The 25,454-nt window shown below is 43.2% G+C and overlaps 1 protein-coding gene across 1 annotated transcript; it reads right to left on the reverse strand.

Moving 5' to 3' along the window:
• Positions 1-2,369: 2,369 nt before the first annotated feature.
• Positions 2,370-25,242, reverse strand: LOC124798611 (ejaculatory bulb-specific protein 3-like). Its single transcript, XM_047262087.1, has 2 exons — positions 24,994-25,242; positions 2,370-2,762 (listed from the first exon to the last, which is right to left on the reverse strand). Exons 1-2 carry the CDS (start codon positions 25,184-25,186, stop codon positions 2,566-2,568), a joined length of 390 nt encoding a protein of 129 aa, XP_047118043.1. The 5' UTR covers positions 25,187-25,242; the 3' UTR covers positions 2,370-2,565.
• Between the last annotated feature and the right edge of the window lie 212 nt (positions 25,243-25,454).

Raw genomic sequence — 25,454 nt, forward strand, 5'->3', positions numbered from 1 at the left:
ACAACAACACTGCTTTTCGGCAAAGAGGGAAGTGCGAAGATGGGCGGGGGGGGGGGGGGGCGGGGGGACGGGGGGGGGGGTGGAGGCAGCAGATGAATTCAGCTGAATGTTTGGAGCGCGTGGGAAGTGGTTACATAACATTTAAGTTGTGACATCATAATAAGAAAGACATTATCGACAACAAATTCTCAACGTAGTTCTCGGGAATTTAGTACGTATTGTAAAAAATAAATATCTCTGTTTGCAATATATAGCCGTTTCGGTACCGAGATACTGTTTTCTGATCGCTTTTGTTCTCTCTCCCAGCACCTTGTGGTCAATTTAAGATACGTGTTCTCTCCTTGAGAACCACCCATAAATATGTTTTTATGTTATAAGTGAGTGGGAAGATCAGGAAGCTTAACAAACCGTTAATTATACATCTAGAGATTTGTTTCTCGTCACGAAACCATAAGAGCGACTGATTTGTGCGCGAGCTGCGAACTTACAATTGCTCGTCACATTTAACTGAAATGATCTCGTGTTAGACAACTCTATCAGAGTATCGTTTCGGAGCAAATGAGAGTATGGTGTATTATTAATATTTTGTTCGTGTAATGTGTTCAGCCTAGTTCAGTAACAAAAGCTTCGCGAACATCGAAAATTTGGTGACGTGGGCAGGAAATGCATTTTCACGAACTGTGCGTTCATCATGTCAATAATTTGTTGCCGCAAATAAAAATTACGAGAAAAAAATAGTGCATCTCTCCCATAGCACACTAATGCCACATACGCATATGTCATTAAATAATTTGTGAGTTTGTTGCTGATACTACACATTTTTTCTTCTTTGTTATGTTTGTTATAAGGATTATCTTGAATTTAACCACATTTAAAGGGAGCTGCCAATCATTCAACAAAGTTTAAATTTTAGTCATTTAACCCTGAACTTACTTACCATCGTCCAACGACGGTACTTCGCTGCACACGTCATCATCACTGAACAATCAGGTGGTGGTGCTGCTGTCCCCAAGAGAACAAATTTGTACGTCGTGAACATATAACTTCATTCAAGCATTCATACAGAATAAATGCTGTGTTGTTTATCTTCCACCAACGTTAACCCCTCTGAGATATACTGAGGAATAAGAAATTTCGTTATTTCTTTGAAAAATTACCACTTATAAGGTATTTATTGTTTTAATGTCTGTATTTCCTTGTTGGCGCTTTACCTTCCCGTAATCTGTTCCTAATTCTATAAATGGCGTTGTTTTCGGTCCACTTGTAGCAGTCTGGCACACGCCAACGATTACAGTGGCCTGTAGGAGAAGAGAGCTGCTCTATAGTAGTCACGTTTTTAATCTCTTACCTTGAGCAAAACATAATGCCAGAATCTTCATAACGTATGTATTGCTAAAGCAAACGTCGATGCACGTTATGAGCTTTCCTAAAGAAAAATCACGCCAAAGTTTTCTAAACGTGGTGCCAGCAAGATTCATCACAACAAGGTTATCGATCATTGTGGGATCCACATGTCGTTCAACAGTCTCTGTCGGTCCATTATGGGCACGGGATATCGGATGGTACATATTTCTGGATTCATAAAACTTTACCAACTGCCGTATATTTTTGGTTATTTTATTTTATGATCAAATGTTACCAGTTTCTACAAGTTAATATTGCCATCTTGAGGACCCATACGCTTTTTTCGTATTAACAAGCTTATCGTATGGCGCTATAAAACTAGAGCCGTAAACCCGAAACATGAATCAGTTGCATAACTTAGACGGCATGACTGGAACTATAAACCCGAACCGTTACGCAACGGATTCATATGAAACACGAATTACTTGCATAACGGTTCGGATTTACGGTTCCAGTTTTATGCCACCATACGGTAAGCTTGTTAATACGAAAAAAGCGTATGGGGCCTGAAGATGGCAATATTGAGTTGCCGAAACTCGCAGCATTTGACATATAAAATAAAATAACCCAAAATACATGGCTGTTGGTAAAGTTTTTTGAGTCGCGAAATGCCGTTTAACTGGTCGTCTAACTCTTGTTTGTATCCGTTATGACAGGAAATATTACCTACTAACTTCAGCACTTCTTATCGAAAAGCTTTCTTTATCTGAACTAGAGTAATCATACTAACCGCACATGCTGATTCGGTAACATGATGACGAAGTGAGCGTTGTTCCGAGATCTCTGGAAACGTTCAGTCTTTATTTCACACTCCATAAGAAAAAATATCTTCCCCTCCCTCCCCCTCCCCTCCACCCCAAGTTCTGTGAACGATTGTAAGGTCAGACAGATAATAAAATGTGTAAATGTAGATTTATTTTGTATTTTACTTTTCTCAAGACATGTCGGAAGAAAGAAAATTAACATTTGAAGGAAAACGATTTTATTAACAGTAAATTTTTAAACAATGTGATTTGTGTGTTTTAGAAAGTTACTGAAGCCTAATCTTATAACAGATAGGAATATTCACATTTTCTTCTGTGATGAGATGTTGAATATGACGTGGCCGGACAATCAGACACGCGGTCAGAGGTGAGCAGGGCTGTGGTGAAGAAGCTGTGCTCAGAAGGTGACGCCGCGCTGCTTCCAGGTGTCGGCGTGCTTCTTGGAGAACTCTCCAGTGGGGTCGTACTTGGCCTTCATCTGGGCCCACTCCTCGGGGTAGTTCTCCGTCATGTGCTTGATGACCTTGACGCCGTTCTCCACCTGCTTAGGCGAGCAGTCGTTGCATCCCGTCTCCACCATCCTGGGCAGCGCCTCTGCACAAAATGAATAAAACCCTTCTTATCGACAAGTTATTGTACAGATTAATTTGATGGGATGTGACCTACTTCCAGAGCACTGCAAGAGTGATAAATGGAAACAGGTTTTGCGTAACATACCTTCGAGGGAAAGATTTTCAGGGGCATATCGTCTAAGTTTGTAAAAGCACAGTGATTTTCAACGTCCAAATCTCAGTTACATTTGTAGAAAAGAGCTGTAGTGCTATCTACGTCTCCCAACTCTCAGTTTCTTTCCAGAACTTACACAAAGAGAGTAAATGCAGAGACAGGAATTCATTTTGGTAAAATGCTAATTCTTACTAAAATCGAGCTCTTATATTCGCTCACGTATCACTCTAGAACCAAAGGAAAATAAAAGTGCCAGGATAACAAATATACGAGGATTATTCGGAAAGTAAGGAACAATTGGCCGCGAAATGGAAACCACAGTGAAAATCCGATGAAGTTTTGCACAGGTGTTTTGGGCACTGTCTCTAGTATGCCCGTCGATCACATTACGTTGTTTCTTTAGTTCTGAACACGCAGGGAGCACATAAAGATGCCTAGAACAATAGTGTCTCCCGCCAAGTACTAGGGGCTGGTGAGAAATTTTGCCTGAAGCTATGCAACCAACATTTCATAACTGTCATGCGTTTCCTTCTTCAAGACAATCTCAGCCGCATCCTGCAGAGGCAACGAAGATGCTCCTGCGTCGTTTTCTATTGGAAATGTTTGATTAACCACAATACAGCCCGTAATGGTCTCCCTCTGAATTTCATCTCTGCTCACATGAACTGCTGGCTTTGAAGACAACATTTTGGCACAGACAACGAGCTGTAGGCCAGGGTAGGGAATTAGTGGAAAGCGCTGGCCGCTGCCTTCTATAACGATGGCATTGGAAAGTTGTTACAACGCTATGACAAACGTCTAAGTCGGATCGGCGACTATGGAGATAAGTAGCTGGAAGTTGTAGCTAACTACTGCATATAAACCAGTTTTGATTTTCACTGTGGTTTCTATTTCGCGACGCAGGAAATAACTGTCTGCAGTGTATATCTTCCTCTAGATGGTGCACTATCCCTGAAATACAAATTTGTAGGATGTAAGATCCGCCAGTTATGCAGAACACCGTTTCTTTCCGAATTCCCAAACGTGTTTCAGCATCACAGTGCCATCATCAGTGGGTTTCCGTTTTATTTAATCTCTAATGTGAACACTTTTACTAAATGATTACAAAATTATATGGATATTTAGATAAAACGTAAACAAAATTCATATTTGGCGCCGAACTCACTGGTGAACAAATGATCACAAGTGGTGTTGAAAAATCATGCACACCAAGTGTTAAGGTATTAACAAAAAGGAACAAATTATTGTTTGAACTAAATATCCACATAATTTTGTCATCATTTAGTAAAAATGTTCACATTACAGATTAAATAAACTGGAAACCCAGTGATGATGGCACAGTGGTGCTGAAACATATTTGGGAACTTGAAAAGAAGGTGTTTAGCATAACTGGCTGACCTTACATCCTACAATTTTAACTGCAAACACGGTAAACACAAGGAGCTGCAAATCCAAATGTAATACATATGCAGAGGTTAACACAAAGAACACTCGTTTATTGTCGGGCTCCTGCCTCAATTCATGAACTTTAAGTGATAGCTCGTCACGTCTTCCGGTAAAGTCTCAATGTCTTGTATTTTCTTGCAGAAGTTGTCGGTCTATTCGACTAAATGAAAGGTTGTCTGTATTCTGCCGTATTTAAGAAGCATTTAGTATTCTGTAATGCATGTTTGCTTTATGTACATAGATATTGCTTTATCTATTGATTCCAGATAGGTTAATATTTCGTTCTCTCTTATTCTCTTCTTCTTAGGTAAGAAACAAATTTTTGGAATCCAAGTTTCGTAATGGTAAATTACTGTTCGGTTCTACATACGATTATGTGATTTTATTAATCCAACTTGTGTCGTGCTCGAGTTGTCCTTAGTTGACTGCGTACACCAGTTTGTTCGATTTTCGGCGTTTCAGAGTACATTACAATCGAGAAGATCACTTTCACTCTTTCACTTAATGTGTTTAATTATGCTTTTTTGTTTGTGTTGTGGGGTCTGCAAGAAAAGACCTCCAGTATCTGGATAGGCCACTGTGTGACTTGTGGGGGAGTTAGTGATTTTGAGGAGACATTGATCATGCTCGTGCCAATTACAGCAGACGCAATGACTTTAATTTTACGAAGAAGATATTCTAAGAGTAATGGTTAATTCAAATTCCTACTGTCACATAACAGAGATCTAAGTTAGACCAGTTTGTTGGGAACCATGTAGAGGGTGAGGCCTGGTTCCAACAAGACGGTGCTACAACTCACACCTCTTAGCGTTCTCAAGAGATTTTCAGAGAGTTATTTCCTGGACTTCTTCTCTCTTCGCGAGCATACATCGCCTGGCCCTTAATGACATCCGATTGTGACTTTTTTCCCTCGAGGACACTTAAAGTCTCAAGTCTACAAACACCGCCCCACAACCCTGCAACCACGTAAAGAGATAATTACCCAGGAAATGGCTACCATTCTATCGGAAACGACTCGAAGAACTATGGACGGCTCCCTAGGAAAGATTCGTGGAGACATCAACAATGGAGGACGCCATTTACTGAATACAGTTCTTAAAATTAACTAACGCAGAATGGCATAGTATTTGTTATTCACACGTAAAAGTATTTTATCTGTATCGTTCTATTTTTTGTAACTACCATTTAAAATACGGTATATTTTTTTGCTGTACCCTCTCGTTTGATATTCGTACGTGGGTACGTCTGTTATTGTGTGTGGTGGAGACTGTGCTGTGACGATGGGGAATTTTTTGAGGAGGGAATCGGAAATATTGTTTTCTTTTCTTTTTTAAGTGCCTGTAGTGGGAGGTTGGGTTATCGTTTGGTCTGGCTATGGCCTACATATTTACCTTTTTATTGGTTTTTGTTGCTAAACAGATAAGTGATTTGTTTCTTAGACTGATTTAGTCAGTCATTTCTTCCCCGTTTATTGCATCATCTTTCTGTATGTGAACGTTTTCTTGTAATATCAGCAGAATCTAGTGGTTATTGTTCATTCTAATTAAAAATAAAATAAAAAAAGAAACAGTATTTACTATTCCCTCTTACCAAAATTTCCCGTGTTCCCAGAGCATGCTCTCGTACACGCAGTAAACACACGCACAATTAAACGAATTGCAAAACGTACAGATACACGTGGAAACACTATGTACAGTCAACACATCCAGCCACCAGTGGAACAGTGAAGATGGAGTTTTCGAGTGTAAAGTCTTCGGAAGCGCAAAAATCGGACCTTCGGTGTACGCAGAGCAACAATTCGATTACGACACATGTGAGACAATAAACTCACAAAATCGTAAGTAGCAGCAAATAGCATTCGAAACTTGCACTGCGAAACGTTGTCCCTTACATAAAAATAAGAGAACAAGAAAGAAACTGTCATATGACAAAATATCTGGAATCTTTATACAGTGTGGTCAGAACAGTCTAAAAAGCTTATAAGGGCGTTCCTGTGGAGGTTGTGCTAAGCAATAACAGGTAAGAAAAAAATTCGATACGCTGAACAGTTTCCGAGCTATTTAGCGTTTGAAATTAGGCTATCCGGTCACTGAGGCTCAAGGTCAAGCACTAGTGAGAGATAAAATGCAGTACTTACACAGTCATCTCTCGGTCCGTGACTTACCAATTGTTGAAATACTCACTACCAGTTGAAATGTGCCTTTCTCGGAAGCGATAAGTGTAAGCTAGTTGAGCAAATGCTACGTTTCTTCAAAAATGGCTCTATGCACTATGGGACACTGAGGTCATCAGTCCCCTGGACTTAGAACTACTTAAACTTAAGTAACCTAAGGACATCACACACATCCATGCCCGAGGCAGGATTCGAACCTGCGACGGTAGCAGCAGCGCGGTTCCGGACTGAAGCGCCTAGAAGGCTCGGCCATAGCTGACAGCTACGTTGCTTCGATTTGAGGAAACCAAACGAAGAACATAGGCTCTGGCAGGCTGTTTGAATTTCCTCACTGGATGACCTGATTGGCTAACTTCGAAGAAAAATAACTTAGAAACGGCGCAAGATATAGAATTTTTTCTTAGCAATTATTCCTCATCAGAAGCTCTCCTGTATGACCCCAGCATGCTTTTCAGGCTTTCTTACGATCCTGTATAACGAAATTATTATATACGGAATACAAACATGCTGGCAGGCCACTGAAGACCACAGTAGATGTTTCATAAATAAAAAGAAGCTAAACACGTATGGCGCAGAATAAACAGCCTTTCGTTTAGTTGCAGTAGACGGATCACGTCTCCAGGCGCATACAAACAACTAATGAAGGACGGAAAACATAAAAATTTCTGTCTTCAATTTTACTTCCACAAATGTGACTAAAACTGATTGACTATAATTGTTAAGTTTTTATGTCTGCCATGCGCGCAACCCACAAGAGTGCCTTATGTACGGAATACACTGTGCGTCTGAGACAAGTAAGTATAGTAAACGATTCGTAACTGCGTCTTGGGAAGGACAGTTCCCATGGGCTATGATAAAAGACGTAGCATAACTAGTTCCCGGAAACACACAGTATTATTTGAACATCAATCTATACAGTGCACACCACGATTACAGTGTTTAAAAAAAGGATCCTAAATACTAGGAGAAGGTCACTTAAACATTTGTTAATAGAACACAAATTTATCTTTTATTTTACTGTTTCAGCTGTACATTTTACGAGAGTCCGAAATAAATGTGCAACTGACACGGTAGACCAAATAAGAAGTTTAAATTTTTTACACTCGAAACCACTAGTGACGACTTTCTTTGGTAATAATCTGTCAGTGCATTGATTCTGATGGGGTGTGTCGCCATTGTAGCTCACCGTATCAGCATGATGCGGCCTTACATGCTGAAATTATTGGCAGTGAACGCATATCATTATAGGCGGTGTAGTAGCTCCCTTCCATCTGTCCTTTTCAAAGTAACAGCACTACTAAGTACGCTGATAATTTTCACCCAGTACGTAAATAGCATTGTGAAAGCTGTAAGACGGCAACGTGTGTCTTCTCAAGCCGAGGAACTCACAGTCATAACCTGGACTATTAGCCATTCCAGTGAGTTGTGAACTAACATTTTGTCATTTTTGTGCTATTAACTAATATCAATGCATGATTGTACGTACTAATGAAACAGATCTTAGACAGATTAAGCAAACAGAGATATTTTTAAAAACGCCGACCGAGGTGGCCACGCTGTTCTAGGCGCTGCAGTCCGGAACCGCGCTGCTGCTACGGTCGCAGGTTCGAATCCTGCCTCGGGCATGGATGTGTGTGATGTCCTTAGGTTAGTTAGGTCTAAGTAGTTCTAAGTTCTAGGGGACTGATGACCTCAGATGTTAAGACCCATAGTGCCCAGAGCCATTTGAACCATTTTTTTTACACTGAAACGGTAAAATTATCTATTTCTGTGAACCTCTGGCTGTATAAACAATCCGTCTAAAGCCAAACAAACAGTTGTTACCTCATGCAAGACATCGGGCCATCAGTCCATGAGGACAAGAGCGTCAAGTCAAAGTACCTGTCTTAGACAAGAGACTACTACGGTGTATTATTATACACATTTATTAGCATCTAAATTCAGTATGTAGATACTGTAAATTATTGTGATGGGGTAACAACTTCGTATGAACAAGCAACATTTCTGACAAAGAAAGCGATGTTTAAAAGGTTACTTCAACTGCAGAAGCGAAAGAGTCAGTAAGGGTTACTAAATGATGGATAGAACTAATAGCTATATGTTAGTAATTGGAAGAGAAAGACTATCCTACCATACAGGGTGCACCATTGTCATTACTGCTTGCGCCAACTTATTCGTCGTCTTCATGAATATAAGGTCGAAGAAAAAATATAAGAGGACCTAGTCATGCTAAAGTTTAACCCTACGATCAAATACCCTCTAAGTCCAGTAAACAACAGACGTGAAACATATTACGTTTAAGATCGTAACTCGACAAACTGCGCTATAAGTCGTGAGACCAGCCCACAATCCACTTTGTCTAGAAAGATAAAAACTTCGCCTTTGCGACAAAAGCTTGAATTCCTTGTATGTTATGTTTCACCGAAGGCTGTAATAACGGCTAGCTATTGAAGACTTTATTGGACAATTCCCAACAGGTATTTTGCGGGAACCAGTAACTGTAATGTTGTTGTCGACCTTCAACGTTCGCATGTAAGAGGCACCAGCCACTTCGCTGACGTCCAAACGTTTTCCAGGTGATATCTCGCATTTATCGGAAGCTTTTTAAGTAATTACTATCAATACAACATTTGGGGCCAATCCCATAGTTCCTTTTCGATCTTGTTTCGTGGTGAGCAGGATCATTACATAACGCTTGAGACGATCCAACGAAATACTTTTATCTGCACCAAGAAATGTACAAAAAGCACGTGGTAAACAAGAAAGAAGCAAAACTACTTCATCTTACATTCTGTTGATCTTAGTATAAAATTTTATATTATTGTTCCCTTAAAAATTTTCCAGCTATTTTTAGCAGCTGGAAAATTTCGTAATATACGTTATAAAGCTCCATATTTGACATTTTAATTGCAGTGCTACAGCAAGTCTGAAGTGATCCGAACAGAAACGGCCGCGCAACATAAGCTGGCTGGTGCCTGGCGGAAATGTGTATCACCTACGAAGGAAGTAGCTTACGAAATCTTTGACCGATTCTTTAGTACATCTAGTAACAAAAGGGCCCGTTCCATGTGATAATAGAGGTAGAGAAGATAAAAAAAGTCAGCGTCTTCCGTCGCGGGTTCGTTTAGTAACCGAGAGAACTTCACCGACTGCTCATCCAAATCTGGTGTAGGTTTCAAGAAAAATGTTTCGTCCTCCCTCATATTACTCGCTAAATCATTACAGCTACAAAATCGGGTAAATGTATACGGAAGCTTACCAACAGTCGTTGTTAATTATTAGCAGTGGGAAACGAATTAGGAAAGCGATGATTGAAATTGATACCCAGTGCACCCTCCATCAAATGTCATAAGGTGGATTTTTACCTTCTATTCATTGAGATATTGGTTGTTATGTGTTATATAATGCTTTTTTATTTCTTACAGGTACAAGCAAAGCTCAGGAAAAACCATCTGCCGGCCGAAGTGGCCGTGCGGTTAAAGGCGCTGCAGTCTGGAACCGCAAGACCGCTACGGTCGCAGGTTCGAATCCTGCCTCGGGCGTGGATGTTTGTGATGTCCTTAGGTTAGTTAGGTTTAACTAGTTCTACGTTCTAGGGGACTAATGACCTCAGCAGTTGAGTCCCATCGTGCTCAGAGCCATTTGAACCATTTTTTGAAAAACCATCTCGTGAACCCTTCTGTCGTCTTGTACCGCCTACGTATGGATTCATAAGATGGCAATGCTAAGTTGATATCAGACTTCTAAATGAATGCTGAAAATTTATATAACAGAAATAAAAGAAAATGTTTCGTTGTATTGCCTACACTAGCTCGTTTGAAGAACGGGAAACAAAATCTGCCGGCGCCCTTTGAAAGCAACCATCCCTTCATCCACTCTGAGTGTTAATATGGACAGTATGATAATTCTGGAAGCAGGAATATTTTACTACCGTCCTCACAACTATGATATCACTTTGTTAAGTCCAGTGTCAAATCTCTCAGTACGCTTCCGACCGCTGCCACATGGATGAGCTATAAGGAAAGTTGAGGTCAACTCTAGCAATTGAACTTGATATAGTTCTTTCGCTGTGGCTACAGTAATTATGCCGAACTGGAATGTTGTTGTAGTTTCCATGTACGTGTGAATGTAGGCTAGGCTAAGATTCAAAAAGTTGATCGCACATGTTACTTCTCAGAACTGCTGTGTTGTTGTTGTTGTTGTGGTCTTCAGTCCTAAGACTGATTTGATGCAGCTCTCCATGCTACCCTATCCTCTGCAAGCTTCTTCATCTCCCAGTACTCACTGCAACCTACATCCTTCTGAATCTGCTTAGTGTATTCATCTCTTGGTCTCCCTCTACGATTTTTACCCTTCACACCGCCCTCCAATGCTAAATTTGTGATCCCTTGATGCCTCAGAATATGTCCTACCAACCGGTCCCTTCTTCTTGTCAAGTTGTGCCACAAACTCCTCCTCTCCCCAATTCTATTCAATACCTCCTCATTAGTTATGTGATCTACCCATCTAATCTTCAGCATTCTTCTGTAGCACCACATTTCGAAAGCTTCTATTCTCTTCTTGTCCAAACTACTTATCGTCCATGTTTCACTTCCATACATGGCTACACTCCATAAAAATACTTTCAAAATACCTAAATCTATAATCGATGTTAACAAATGTCTCTTCTTCAGAAACGCTTCATGCTGTAATAGAGCCCACAAAAATAAGTGTCGAGCATTCGTAGTGACTGAAATTTTGATGTCGCTCGATTTTTTCTTTCTTGTAGCTTAGAACCGCTTACGTGATTGCGAAGAATATTGTCATGAGGGTGCAACGGTGGAGATACTGAAGGGCTACAACAGGGAAAGATCTGTGTAACCATTGGCTAAACAAACACGGGTTTAGTAAAGCGTCTCAGTCTCATTCTTCTAGTCAAGTATTTTAGTACGTACTCCCTGACAAGCATAGTTACATTGAGGATATTTCTTATCTGGGAGGGTTGGGTTGTTTGGGGGAAGAGACGAAACAGCGAGGTCATCGGTCTCATCGGATTAGGGAAGGACGGGGAAGGAAGTCGGCCGTGCCCATTCAAAGGAACCATCCCGGTATTTGCCTGGAGCGATTTTGGGAAATCACAGAAAACCTAAATCAGGATGCGAATGCGAGTCTAGTGTGCTAACCACTGCGCCACCTCGCTCGTTATCTGGAAGGGTGTTAGTTGCCACGATGCTTTGGTTATTCGACGCGTTCTGTCACTAGATGATCGTAATTTGACACACCAACCCTCAGAAGCACATATACGGATCCATGTTCTTTATAATAGCATCCCGTATGATATACGCAAGTGTTCCCCAAAACCGTAACGTATGCAATATCGTATAATACCTTGGAATAGTAATAAAAGATCGTAATGTGACAAATGAAAGAAGCCAGAGTGGAACTCTACCTGCAGAGAACTAGAGAAAAAAATTCTCTAGAACAAGAAAAACAAATTTGCTAGCGAGGGAGGCCAGCGTTTTACACTCGTCGTTATTCTTTTACGAGCAATTCACCAACCAAATGAGACACCCGAGCATATTTCGCAACCTGGAAAAAAAATTTCTTCTGAGAGAAAAGAAAGTTCTTATAGCTACTTATTGTAGTCACTGGGGAGAGGTAAGCGGCTATATAGTGAATTAATATGTAAATTCCAATTCGGGGATGTAAGTAGATTACTCTGTCGTATCGATGCATTGTACAACCCCAGTTGTTAGTCGCAACGAGGATTCATAGAAATTAACATACACTCCTGGAAATGGAAAAAAGAACACATTGACACCGGTGTGTCAGACCCACCATACTTGCTCCGGACACTGCGAGAGGGCTGTACAAGCAATGATCACGGCACAGCGGACACACCAGGAACCGCGGTGTTGGCCGTCGAATGGCGCTAGCTGCGCAGCATTTGTGCACCGCCGCCGTCAGTGTCAGCCAGTTTGCCGTGGCATACGGAGCTCCATCGCAGTCTTTAACACTGGTAGCATGCCGCGACAGCGTGGACGTGAACCGTATGTGCAGTTGACGGACTTTGAGCGAGGGCGTATAGTGGGCATGCGGGAGGCCGGGTGGACGTACCGCCGAATTGCTCAACACGTGGGGCGTGAGGTCTCCACAGTACATCGATGTTGTCGCCAGTGGTCGGCGGAAGGTGCACGTGCCCGTCGACCTGGGACTGGACCGCAGCGACGCACGGATGCACGCCAAGACCGTAGGATCCCACGCAGTGCTGTAGGGGACCACACCGCCACTTCCCAGCAAATTAGGGACACTGTTGCTCCTGGGGTATCGGCGAGGACCATTCGCAACCGGCTCCATGAAGCTGGGCTACGGTGCCGCACACCGTTAGGACGTCTTCCGCTCACGCCCCAACATCGTGCAGCCCGCCTCCAGTGGTGTCGCGACAGGCGTGAATGGAGGGACGAATGGAGACGTGTCGTCTTCAGCGATGAGAGTCGCTTCTGCCTTGGTGCCAATGATGGTCGTATGCGTGTTTGGCGCCGTGCAGGTGAGCGCCACAATCAGGACTGCATACGACCGAGGCACACAGGGCCAACACCCGGCATCATGGAGTGGGGAGCGATCTCCTACACTGGCCGTACACCACTGGTGATCGTCGAGAGGACACTGAATAGTGCACGGTACATCCAAACCGTCATCGAACCCATCGTTCTACCATTCCTAGACCGGCAAGGGAACTTGCTGTTCCAACAGGACAATGCACGTCCGCATGTATCCCGTGCCACCCAACGTGCTCTAGAAGGTGTAAGTCAACTACCCTGGCCAGCAAGATCTCCGGATCTGTCCCCCATTGAGCATGTTTGGGACTGGATGAAGCGTCGTCTCACGCGGTCTGCACGTCCAGCACGAACGCTGGTCCAACTGAGGCGCCAGGTGGAAATGGCATGGCAAGCCGTTCCACAGGACTACATCCAGCATCTCTACGATCGTCTCCATGGGAGAATAGCAGCCTGCATTACTGCGAAAGGTGGATATACACTGTACTAGTGCCGACATTGTGCATGCTCTGTTGCCTGTGTCTATGTGCCTGCGGTTCTGTCAGTGTGATCATGTGATGTATCTGACCCCAGGAATGTGTCAATAAAGTTTCCCCTTCCTGGGACAATGAATTCACGGTGATCTTATTTCAGTTTCCAGGAGTGTATTTTGTTACCTTTTCGTATCTCGTTAAATTTTACTTTCCATACCCAGTCGCGCATTCACACGGTCATGATCCTCACATTTTTACATTGTTATCCGTCTCTGCTGCCCGGTAGACAGCGTCAGGTCCCTTCCCTGATGTTACTTGGATCTTCCTCTTGCTCTCTGGTGAGATACACTTGCCTCTGCCTCTATTAACCAGCATTCACCCAGAAATATCACTGTAGCCTTCCAATAACATTTAACTTTAGCAGCCGACCCTGTCTCCCCTAGGACCTGCGTATGATAGATATCTATCCTTCCAATAGAAACCCATTGTAAACCGAAAATGTAATATACGCAGCATTAATTTCATTGTATTTATAAATTTCATTTGGCCCTGACCACCATCACATTCATCCCGCTCACATCCCATTCGCCGTCGTACACGGTGTACACTGTTGGATTTCAATGCGAGTACTTCTTGTCGCTTTTATGTTCTGTGTGAACATGTGATGATGTATTCTCTGCGCTATAAACCACGCTAGAAGACTGTCACCAGTCTCTGAGCCCATAACTGAATGCTACTTGAAGATGCCTCGCTAATGTAAGGAGACGTTTGTATAGGTTGCGAAATGACTGGAACACTCAGATGCTGTAATTCAAAGTCTTTACTGGTCGTAAGCTAGTCATTCTACTCATCGTCTAGTAAGTTAGGCTAGTAATACTCATTAGACTGATGAAGGCTACATACTGTAAGGAAACTCAGAGACCAGCTATACATTGCGTCTCACCGAGCGAGGTGGCGCAGTGGCTAGCACACTGGACTCGCATTCGGGAGGACGACGGTTCAATCCCGCGTCCGGCCATCCTGATTTAGGTTTTCCGTGATTTCCCTAAATCGCTCCAGGCAAATGCCGGGATGGTTCCTTTGAAAGGGCACGGCCGACTTTATTCCCCGTCCTTCCCTAATCCAATGAGACCGATGACCTCGCTGTCTGGTCTCCGTCCCCAAAACAAACAAACCAAACCTATACATTGCGTCTCTTAGAAATAACAAACAGTTGCTGTTTCGACCTCGGTCCTAAATTTTGGCGACAAATTACCGTTTCTGTCGATACGTACGATATGAGTATTTACTGTGTCTTCATCTTAACACACTCTTACTGCGCACTAGTTTTTGCTGTTTGGAGACGGGTCATCCTCGATCGATGCTCCACACGCTCTACGCATATAATCTATATTGTTGGTTTTCTTGCTATGTTTCCGTCACAGCAGCAGCAAAGTTTTCATCCCGTATTATGTCTCTAGAATATCGAATAGGATGTCGACAGTTGCTGGTCATTAAGTACATTTGTAGAGACATTTAAAATTATAGTTTTATTCGTTATATCGCAGTGATCAGCTGACTTAGCTTCACACGCTTGCGTCCGCAGCAGAGCTGAAAAATGACGGGCTGCTCTCCAAACGAGGTCACGCCATCTACTAGGCTCCTTTGTACAAACCACCACTTTGTACCATGTCAAATACGAAGGCTACTGTACGGCACATACTTTTTTTTATCTATGCCTTTTTGCTACTAAACTTTCGGGTATATGGTAATTCCCAATCTTGCTTAGTCGCCCTTCCTCACTGTACATTATCTGCATAGCTTCTTTCTATCTTTGTTTTGACGAACCTGTGTACAACTTCAATTAGTTTTCCCTGTTGTTTGCCATTTTTGAAGTACTTCATCTTTTCCCCACATTTTTCCCCTTTCTTCTGTCCATGTTTGCATGATTTATTATCATCTTCTCGATTTTGTAATTTCTCTTGAAAAGTTTACGTGTGTTATTTAAAGTTGATTCTTATTTCTGTATTCCATGCTACTGTTGACTTCTTTTATCGGAAATAGAAGAATATCTATTCGTTAGCCGGTTCTCATTTATTCGGTAGAATAATCAAAACTAGATTAACCTTTGGTTTCTCCGTAACATCCGGTATTATCTGTGTGTGTAGACAGATCTGCTCACAATGTTTAAGCATATGCAGTTTGTATTGCACCCATTATTTTTCTAATAATTCTTCTTTCAAATGTGTGTATTCTGCCCAGCTTATAGCACATCTTCAAACATTGACATGCGTATAAACATTCTAGTATTACCACTCTAGTAGACTCTGTACTTTTAATTTCGTATTTATAGGTATGCATTCGTTGTTGTAAACCTCAAGTGGTTTGCATTGTATTAACGATTAACATTTACAGCTAATTATTCTAATCGATTATGTTGTATGCTTCCGGAAAGACTGCTAAATCTACTAACTCGCTCTATTTTCATTACATGTGTTTCTATTTATTTTGGGGCGTATTTTACATTTATCGTGAATTTTCCTTTCTTGACTGAAATTGTGAAACCACTGGAACTGGCTATCGTTTGAAGAAGACGTATTTGGATAACTGCTTCTCTCAGACATTCTCTGAAGTAATGAGAACTCACTTGCAACACCCTAGCAGTTTAATTTCAACTGATCTCATTCCCATATTCTTGCAAATTTTTTCTATCAGAATGTTTTAATTTCAAATTTCTGTGAGAAATCTCTCATAAATATTACGTAATAGGAAAATATCTGATGACGCTATCTACTGATTATACGTCTACATAGCCAAGTGCTTTCTTGACATCAATACGAGGAGGTGACAATAGTCGTCATATTTCCTTATATCCTGTCGGACCGCTTTTCGGCCGCCGGCCGGAGTGGCCGTGCGGTTCTAGGCGCTACAGTCTGGAACCGAGCGACCGCTACGGTCGCAGGTTCGAATCCTGCCTCGGGCATGGATGTGTGTGATGTCCGTAGGTTAGTTAGGTTTAATTAGTTCTAAGTTCTAGGCGACTGATGACCTCAGAAGTTAAGTCGCATAGTGCTCAGAGCCATTTGAACCGCTTTTCGGCCGGCTTAGCGCAGCAGCTCGACGTGTCATGGACTCAACAAGTCCCCTGCAGAAATACTGAGCCATGCTATCACTATAGCGGTCCCTAATTGCGAAGGTTTTGCCGGTGCATGATTTTGTGCACGAACTGACCACCCAGCTATGTCCCATAAACGTTAAATGAACTACATGTCGAGCGATCTGGGTGACGGCGCCAGAAGGTTATTCAAACCAATCGCGAACAGTTGGTGACTGGTGATATGGAGTATCGTTATCATAAAAAGTCCCTCGTTAATTAGGAACATGAATGGCTGCAAATGATCTGTAAGTATACGAACATAGCCATTTCCAGTCAATAATCGGTCCAGCTGGACTAGAGGACCTAGTCGAATCCATGTAAACACAGCCCACACCAGCATGGAGCCACCACCAGCTTGCACAGCGCCTTGTTGGCAACTGGTGTCTAAGGCTTTGTGGGGTCTGCGCCACACTCGAACCCTACCATCAGTTCATACCAGCTGAAATCGGGACTCATCTGACCAGGCCACAGTTTTTCAGTCATCTAGGTCCAAATGGCTCTGAGCACTATGGGACTTAACATCTGAAGTCATCAGTCCCCTAGAACTTAGAACTACTTAAACCCAACTAATCTAAGGGCATCACACAATCTATGCCCAAGGCAGGATTCGAACCTGCGACCGTAGCGGTCGCGCGGTTCCGGCCTGAAGCGCCTAGAACCGCTCGGCTACATCGGCCGGCAGTAATCTATGGTCTTACCGATATGGTCACGAGCCCAGGAGAGGCGCTGGAGGCAATGTCGTGCTGTTAGCAAAGACACTCGCGTCGGCCGTCTGCTATCATAGCTCAGAAACAGCAGATCTCGCCGCACTGTCCTAAAAGAAATGTTCGTCGTGCCTCCAGCATTGATATCTGCGGTTTTTTCACGATATGTTGCTTGTTTTTAGCATTGCCAACTCTACGTAAATGCCACTTGTCTCGCTATTAAGTGCAATTTGTCGTCCATTGCCCTGTTCCTGTTGAGAAGTAATGCCTGAAATTTCGCATTCTCGGGACGCACTTGATACTGTGAATCGCGGAATATCAAATTACCTAACGATTTCCGAAACGGAATGTCGGATGCGTCTAGCTCCAACTAACATTCCGAGTTCAAAGTCTGTTAATTCCAGTCGTGCTGTCACAATCACGGTGGAAACCTTTTCACATTAACCACCTGAGTACACATGACAGTTCGGCCAATGTACTGCCCCTATATACCTTTTGTACGCGGTACGACCGACACCTGTATATGTGCATATCGCTAAGCCATGACTTTTCTCACGTCAATGTCCTTGTTACTGTTATAGGTTTCTTGGTAACAGCCTGCATGGCTGTGTTATTAATAATATTCACAATTTCTGAAATACGTAGCTCAATCTGGCCTCGTCTTATTATCGTATGGAGTCGGCAGTCCAGGGTCATGTATATCTCGTCGTGGAGTTTTCGTAACACGTAGTCGCCGAAAACGAGAATCAGTGTAAATGCCACTTTAAGATAGTTGCGACAGCTAAACTTAACAAAGTTCAAGATCATCCAGCAAGAAAACGTTTTTTTCTGCTGTTGTGCGCGCGTTACGAGGTGCGCTGGAAGAGGGCTGGATTTAGTTTCCTGCGTCAAGGACTGCGACAGGAAGCGGTCGGTGGGGGGCGGAGCCTCCAGCGGGCGTAACTGAGCGCCTGTAGACCCTGGCCACCATCCGCCGCCTCTCTCTGCTCCAGGCCTTCCAGCCTAGCTCAGCACAACTGTTAAGCAAGCCACCCACATACACCACAGAAAAAATGGCTTGCGACTACTAACATTGTCAAATACATTTCAACAATAGAAGTTGTTCGGAAATTCCCGTTACAAACTTCTAGGAACTTGTAGAGGGGAGTGAGTAGGCCTATATAATATTTTGATTATGAATCAATAACCGGAAACGTACCTTTTCCGCGCTATAGCCGTTTGAAATTATGTTTGCAAGATAGTTATACATCAGGGTAAACACTATAGTGGATGGTTACGTCGGATCGGCTGATGGCATTTCAAGCCTATCCTACCTCTCTGACCCGGTTCGAGCTTCATTCACGTGTGCGTGAGAGTTCTAGCAACATGACTCAGTACAATTTTGCAGAATACGCCGATATGATACTTCATCTACATCTACATTATACTTCGCAAGCCACCTAATGGTGTGTGGCGGAGGGTACTTTCGGTGCCACTATCCGTCCAACCCTGTTCCACTCGAGAATAGTGCGTGGGTAGAATGATTGTCGGTGAGGCTCTGTATTGGCCGTAATTTTTCGGTTTTTCTCCTCGCGGTCAATACGAGAGATGCATGTGGGGGGAAGTAATACGCTGTCTGACTGCTCCTAAAAAGTGCTGTCCTGAAATTTCAGTCAAGTTTGTTTAGCATCTCCGTAACGCTCTCTCGCCAGCTAAACAATCCCGTGACGAAACGTGCCGCTCTTCGTTGGATATTCTCCTCTATCAGTCCTACCTGATACGTGTACCAGATAGATGAACAACACTCAAGAGTCGGGCAAAAAAGCGCCTTATATATGGATGAGTTACATTTCCTTAAGATTCTTCCTGTGAATCTGAGTCTGGTGTCTGCTTGTCCCACTATCTGTTTTATATGGTCATTCCATTTAATGTTGCTCTGGATAGTTACGCCTAGATATTTTACAGCAGACTCTGTCTCCAGCTAATTGTCATCAATAGTATCGCTGTACAGTACTTCTGTATGGTAAAGCTCACGGTAATGGAAGAGGTGTTCGTCGCCCTTATCACGATTGTTCTCCACAACCTACCCTACGATCGTTCTCCACAACATACCCTACGATCGTTCTCCACAACATACCCTACGATCGTTCTCCACAACATACCCTACGATCGTTCTCCACAACGTACCCTACGATCGTTCTCCACAACGTACCCTTTTCATCACAGTTATCCATCGGCTTCGGGAAACGGCGGCTTCACTGCCAGCAGGCGTGACTGCGGTTCTGCAAGGAGACGCCACACACCTGAATTGGACGAGGCCGTACTGCATCACATTCAAGAAAACCTGTCAACGACTACATGAGCAATTTCTTTGACTAGTAATAAGTGGAACTGTACGAAACTGTATATACTGGCTCACGACTAATCAATTACTTGTAAAAGTGATTGCATTGCTGTTTTCAATTGGTTGTAGCATGGAAACTGTACGTAGAATATTATCTACGTACTCCCCTCCTCTAGGACTCCAAGTCCTAGATGTTTGTAACGGAAATTTTTGAACACCCTGTAGTAATTCCTCGGACGTGTCATGAGCAAGCGCAATAGGGTCTCTAACTCTCACTACAGAAAAACAATTTATCAGATAGCATGAGCGACACTACTTTATTGTTTGCCGATTTACACAACGCCAAGCGAACATCTGGGACAGATGAGTTTGTCTAAAGTTTAAAATATAATAATAAGATTGCTGTGATATGGGACTAACACATAAGATTTGTGTTACAGTAAATGGAGGTTATAGGTCTTTTGTAACGTCCTAGGAAAGTGCAGAAAGTCAGTAAAGAAAGTGGCATACCAGATGCCAATCCTATGAGCAGTAGAGTAATCACCAGCGATTGGAGTACCTGTTAGGTAACACATAGAACAAATTCAAACACGCACTGATAAGATAGAATAGATCGGCATAGCCCATTTCACATTAATTGAATTTTCTCATGTTGAGAAATTAGAAGGAGCAATCAATGTTATACCTGTTAAAAATTTTTCAATATCGAAGATCGAATAAATTTGCCTTTATCTTTGACAACCGGTCTCGAAGAAGGAAGGAAGATTGGGTTTAACATGTCGACGACGTCGAGTTCACTAGAGACTGGGCTTAAGCTCGAATTGTGGCACGGATGGGAAAAGAAATTGGCCGTGCCGGCTTAAAGGAACCATCCTGGCATTTGATTGAAGCGATTCGTGGAGATCACGAAGCATATAAATCTGGATGGCCGGACCGGTATTTGAACCGTTGTCCTCCCGAATGAGAGTCCAGTGTACTAAACACTGCACAAATAGGTAACCAGTTTCGACAGATATAGCCGTCATATTCTGGTACTCAAACAATTACTGTTGCAAAACGTTTTCATTGTGAGTTAGAACATCATACCATGTTGTCATTATTGTGGATAAATACTAGCACATAATACAAATGTTAGTATGAAATAAAACACTTGGAATCAAAAAGCAACTTGTGGACATGGCCATGTCCGTATACCGAGCGCTCACGGATTCTTGATGTTGCCAGAAATTCGCTGTGTACAGTAAAATGCACATTCGTAGATACATTTACGTTTGCGAGACGTGTTCCATATATTGGGGATCAATCTTAGACGAGGTATAGGATGCACCATTGTCATCTATCCATACACTAAGCTGTAATAGCCTTGTAGAAGAGGATGAGAGTGACAGTCTAGATACGAAATACACACATCAAAGAAAGTTTTGCATCACCCCGGTTCTCAGAACTCCTGAAGATGGACGTTGACTGGTGATGTTGCATCACAGACACAGTCACTTTGACTGTTCAGACATCTCACTAAACCAACCCGAAGATGTAAACAACCATGCATGAGCAGCGCCTATTAGACGGAAGGGGTCCGACAGCCGATCACGTCCAGTCATTCCACCAGGAAGGAGGTGCACGGCTCGTGTTGTCTGTAGTTCAACCATGCCTAGACGGTCAAAACCGCAGTTCGATCGCGTCTGCATTGTTACATTGTGCCAGGAAGGGCTCTCAACAACGGAAGTGTCCAGGCGTCTCGGAGTGAACCAAAGCGATGTTGTTCGGGCATGGAGGAGATACAGAGAGAGAAAGGAAATGTCGATGACATGCCTCGCTCACGCCGCCCAAGGGCTACTACTGCAGTGGATGACCGCCACCTACGGATTATGGCTCGAAGGAACCCTGACAGCAACGTCACCAATTTAATAATTCTTTTCGTGCAGCCACAGGGCGTCGTGTTACGACTCAAATTGTGCATAATAGGCTGCAAGATGCGCAATTTCACTTCCAACGTCCATGCCGAGGTCCATCTTTGCAACCACGACACCATGCAGCGCCGTACGTATGAGCCCAACAACATGCCGAATGGACCGCTTAGGACTGGCATCGCGTTCTCTTTACCGATGAGTGTCGCATATACCTTCAACCAGACAATAGTCGGAGACGTGTCTGGAGGCAACCCGGTCAGGCTGAACGCCTTAGAAACACTGCCCAGCGAGTGCAGGAAGGTAGAGGTTCCCTGCTGTTTTGGGGTGGCATTATGTGGGGCCAACTTATGCCGCTGGTGGTTATGGAAGGCGCCGTAACGGCTGTACGATACGTGAATTCCATCCTACAACCGATTGTGCAATCATATCGGCAGCATATTGGCAAGGTATTCGTCTTCACGGACGACAGTTCGCGTCCCCATCGTGCACATCTTGTGAATGACTTCCTTCAGGATGAAACCTGTCGGGAATGACTGGAATAGATTTAAAAGGGCTCTTTATGGACAACGTGACCCACCAACCACTCTGAGGGATCGTATCCGAATCACCATTGAGGAGTGGGACAATCTGGACCAACAGTGACTTGATGAACTTATGGACAGTATGCCACGACGAATAGAGGCATGCATCAATGCAAGAGGACGTGCTACTGGGTATTACAAGTACCGATGTGTACAGTAATCTGGACCAGCACCTCTGAAGGTCTCGCTGTGTGGTGGTACAACGTGCAATGTGTGGTTCCATTAGCAATACAAAAGGGCGGAAATGAGTTTTATGTTGATCTCTGTTCCGATTTTCTGTACTCTCGGGAACGAGGTGATACAAAACTTTTTTTGATGTGTGTACGTCTAGGCAAAATACGTGCATGCATAGGTGGAGATCGTACTGCGGTTCTTCCTCTCAATGGTCTCACGAACACTGAAGACTCCCTTCGAAATAAGTTACTGTGACATCCAAAACCAACTGAATCGGTGAATGAAGTGAAGGTGACTTGATATGGCATATGTATCAGATACTTTTGAGGGTACGCGAAAGTACTTGCTGCCATTCTAGCAGCAGTCAATCGATAGTCGCTTGAAGAACAAAGCACACAGCTTTTCTCGAATATCGTTGACGTTGGTCTGTCATAGAAATACGGAACAGAAGTTATGAGCTTTCTGGAGACCGAAATTCTCCTCTGTACGAAGGTACGTGGACTCCGCAAACAACGTCCGAAATCAAGAGATTCAGGAGGCAGTAAATACCGGCGCATAGGTTTTCCAGTGTTCCTTGTGTTTCAGAGGGTGTTTGACACATCCCAGCATTGTCGCATAGTGAAAATGAAGAGTATAACAGAATACCAGTCTAGGTCTGAAACTGGGTAGAAAAGTTTCTTTCAAATACTATAAGACTTGCAATTCTTAAAATGCAGAAATCTTCAGATGTGAAAGCAACTTCGGGCGTACCCCAAGTGTATGTTATACGACCATTATAGTTCACAGTGTACGGAGTGAACCAAAACTCCACCGACGAACTTTCATGGTAACATGGACAAAAACATGGCAGTATGCACCAAAATAAAGAAGTAATGTCTGTAATCATGGGCTCTAAAATGTGTATCATAGAGCATTGAACACTTATTCATTTTCGACAGTGTTAAACAAATCTCTTCTACAACAAGCTTTGTCTTTCCTTATTTTGTGACGGGGTGATATGGATCAAAACAATAAAAATGTCGTGTAGATGTGCCACTAAAATGCATACCTTAAGAGCTGTGAGCATTTGTCAAGTAGAAGAGATGTGTTTTAAAATAGCAAAGGTGAACAAGTGCTTATAGGTCTCAAGATACGCGTCTTAGAGCCCATATCTACTGGACTTTTTTTTGTTTTGATCCCTACCACCATCTCCCAAAACATGGAAAACAAAGAACATTAAAACAAAGAACTTTCAGGAGAACTGTAGTGTTTCGCAATAATGAAGACAATCAAGTAGTCACAGCTCTTAAGGTAAGCATCTACAGCTCATATTTACTAGACACTCTTTTCTTGTTATGGACCATATAGCAACCTCTGAAAGTTTGTCGATGAAGGTCTAGTCCACGCTGTATGGAAATGACCGAGCGGATAATGCTTGAAGCCCCACGAGGCTCTCCGCAGATGTTGCTGGTGTATATGGAGAAGTCACAATGCCGGAAAATCGTAGCGAAATACATAAAGACTTGCTGTGGATCGATGTTAGGCTCATGTTTTGCCAGTCGATCCCAAAGAACTGGACCGATAATTGCTTGAGTACACCACTGCTGAACAATCACTGAAACAATCCCACTCATTAAATATCTGGAAGAACGCTTACAGAAAATCTGATGTAGAATTTCCACATGGAGCTAACTGTAGGGAATGTAAATGATGGACTCAGATTCACTCGAAGGATCTTCAGACAGTGTAACCCATCCACGAAGGACCGATCGTCAGTTGACTATTTCTCTTCATTCTGGAACTCTTACCAGCGATTTTATTCATACGCTATTCAACCATGATTTGTGGATGGATGGAAACATAGCGAGTAAGATAGTTATTGTGCCTCTAATCCTTTACTGCAGTGGGGATTGTTTCATTCATTATATTTTATCATTTATCATCTTGGATTCCATATTTTATCTTATATCTATCGCATAATAACTTCATTATGTAGTAGAAAACCTCTGCACACTGTGATCCTGTTACCAATTCTGGCTATAATTTTCATCTATTTAAAGTATAAAATCAGGCTTTACTTTTAATGTGACATTCCTGTTTGCCTAAGCAAGTTTGACAACTTCGTGCCAGCGGCTGTCTGTATTTTAAGGCTGTACTTTGTGCCATCTGTTAGCTATCACAGAGAAAAATATCTCGCTCTTTGTAAAGAACATAGTAAGGGTATGAATGATGATGATGATGATACAACAGCAGCCAGTCATCTCGGGGCAGGTGAAAATCCCGAACCCGGAACCCCGTGCTCGGGAAGCGAGAAAGCTACCGGGAGACCACGAACATCGGACCAGTAATCATCATACAACCTAAAAGTACGAAAATAGAACAAAGGAAATAATTTTTCCTTACTCTGTTTGTCTCTGTTCCAACCGCCAGTATGACGGGAATGTGTAAGAGTTACAGATATTCGAGCTCACACGGGGGCATACCAACAGTCTACCACGCATCATTCTTCAGTGAATAGTGGAAGGGGTTTTGTGTGCAGCAAGTACCCTTTGCCACAACACCTAATATTGCTTCCGGAGTATAGATGTATCTAACATATTTGGCCAGAAATAAAACGAAAAGGGGTGAGTTGTCGAGGACTGTAAATGGGTAGACGATACTCACTCTTTAGCTCCTTGCCCTCCTTGGTGCAGCGGCCGTCGCCGTCGTCCAGGATGCACTGGACGTAGGTCCTGAGCAGGCGGCGGTTGCTGAGCACCTCGTCCACGTTGATGTTTTCCAGCCTGTCCTGCGGGGCCGCGTCCGCCGCAAGGGCGACCACAACCAGCAGGCAGCAGAGGATGAGCACTCGGGCCATGGCAAGCGGCTACCGTCTACTGGCTACTGTGCAGAGCGGTAGCGGGGAGTGTGCGCCTTATGATCGCGAGGCGGCTCACGGCCTCTTATACCGCGCGCGACGCAGACGCTCTGACGTCAGCGGGTACGCTCGAAGCAGCACTGCGTTAGCAGAAATGAGTTTGGGGAGTGCCGCTTCTCCCACAGTGGCTCTACCGCAAGGACCGCCGGCTCAAACTGACACCTGTACAAAGCTGCTCTAAGGTACTCAGGAGCGCACGCACAATGAA

The sequence above is a fragment of the Schistocerca piceifrons genome, chromosome 5 (genome assembly GCF_021461385.2).
Source record: "Schistocerca piceifrons isolate TAMUIC-IGC-003096 chromosome 5, iqSchPice1.1, whole genome shotgun sequence".
Lineage (NCBI taxonomy): Eukaryota > Metazoa > Arthropoda > Insecta > Orthoptera > Acrididae > Schistocerca > Schistocerca piceifrons.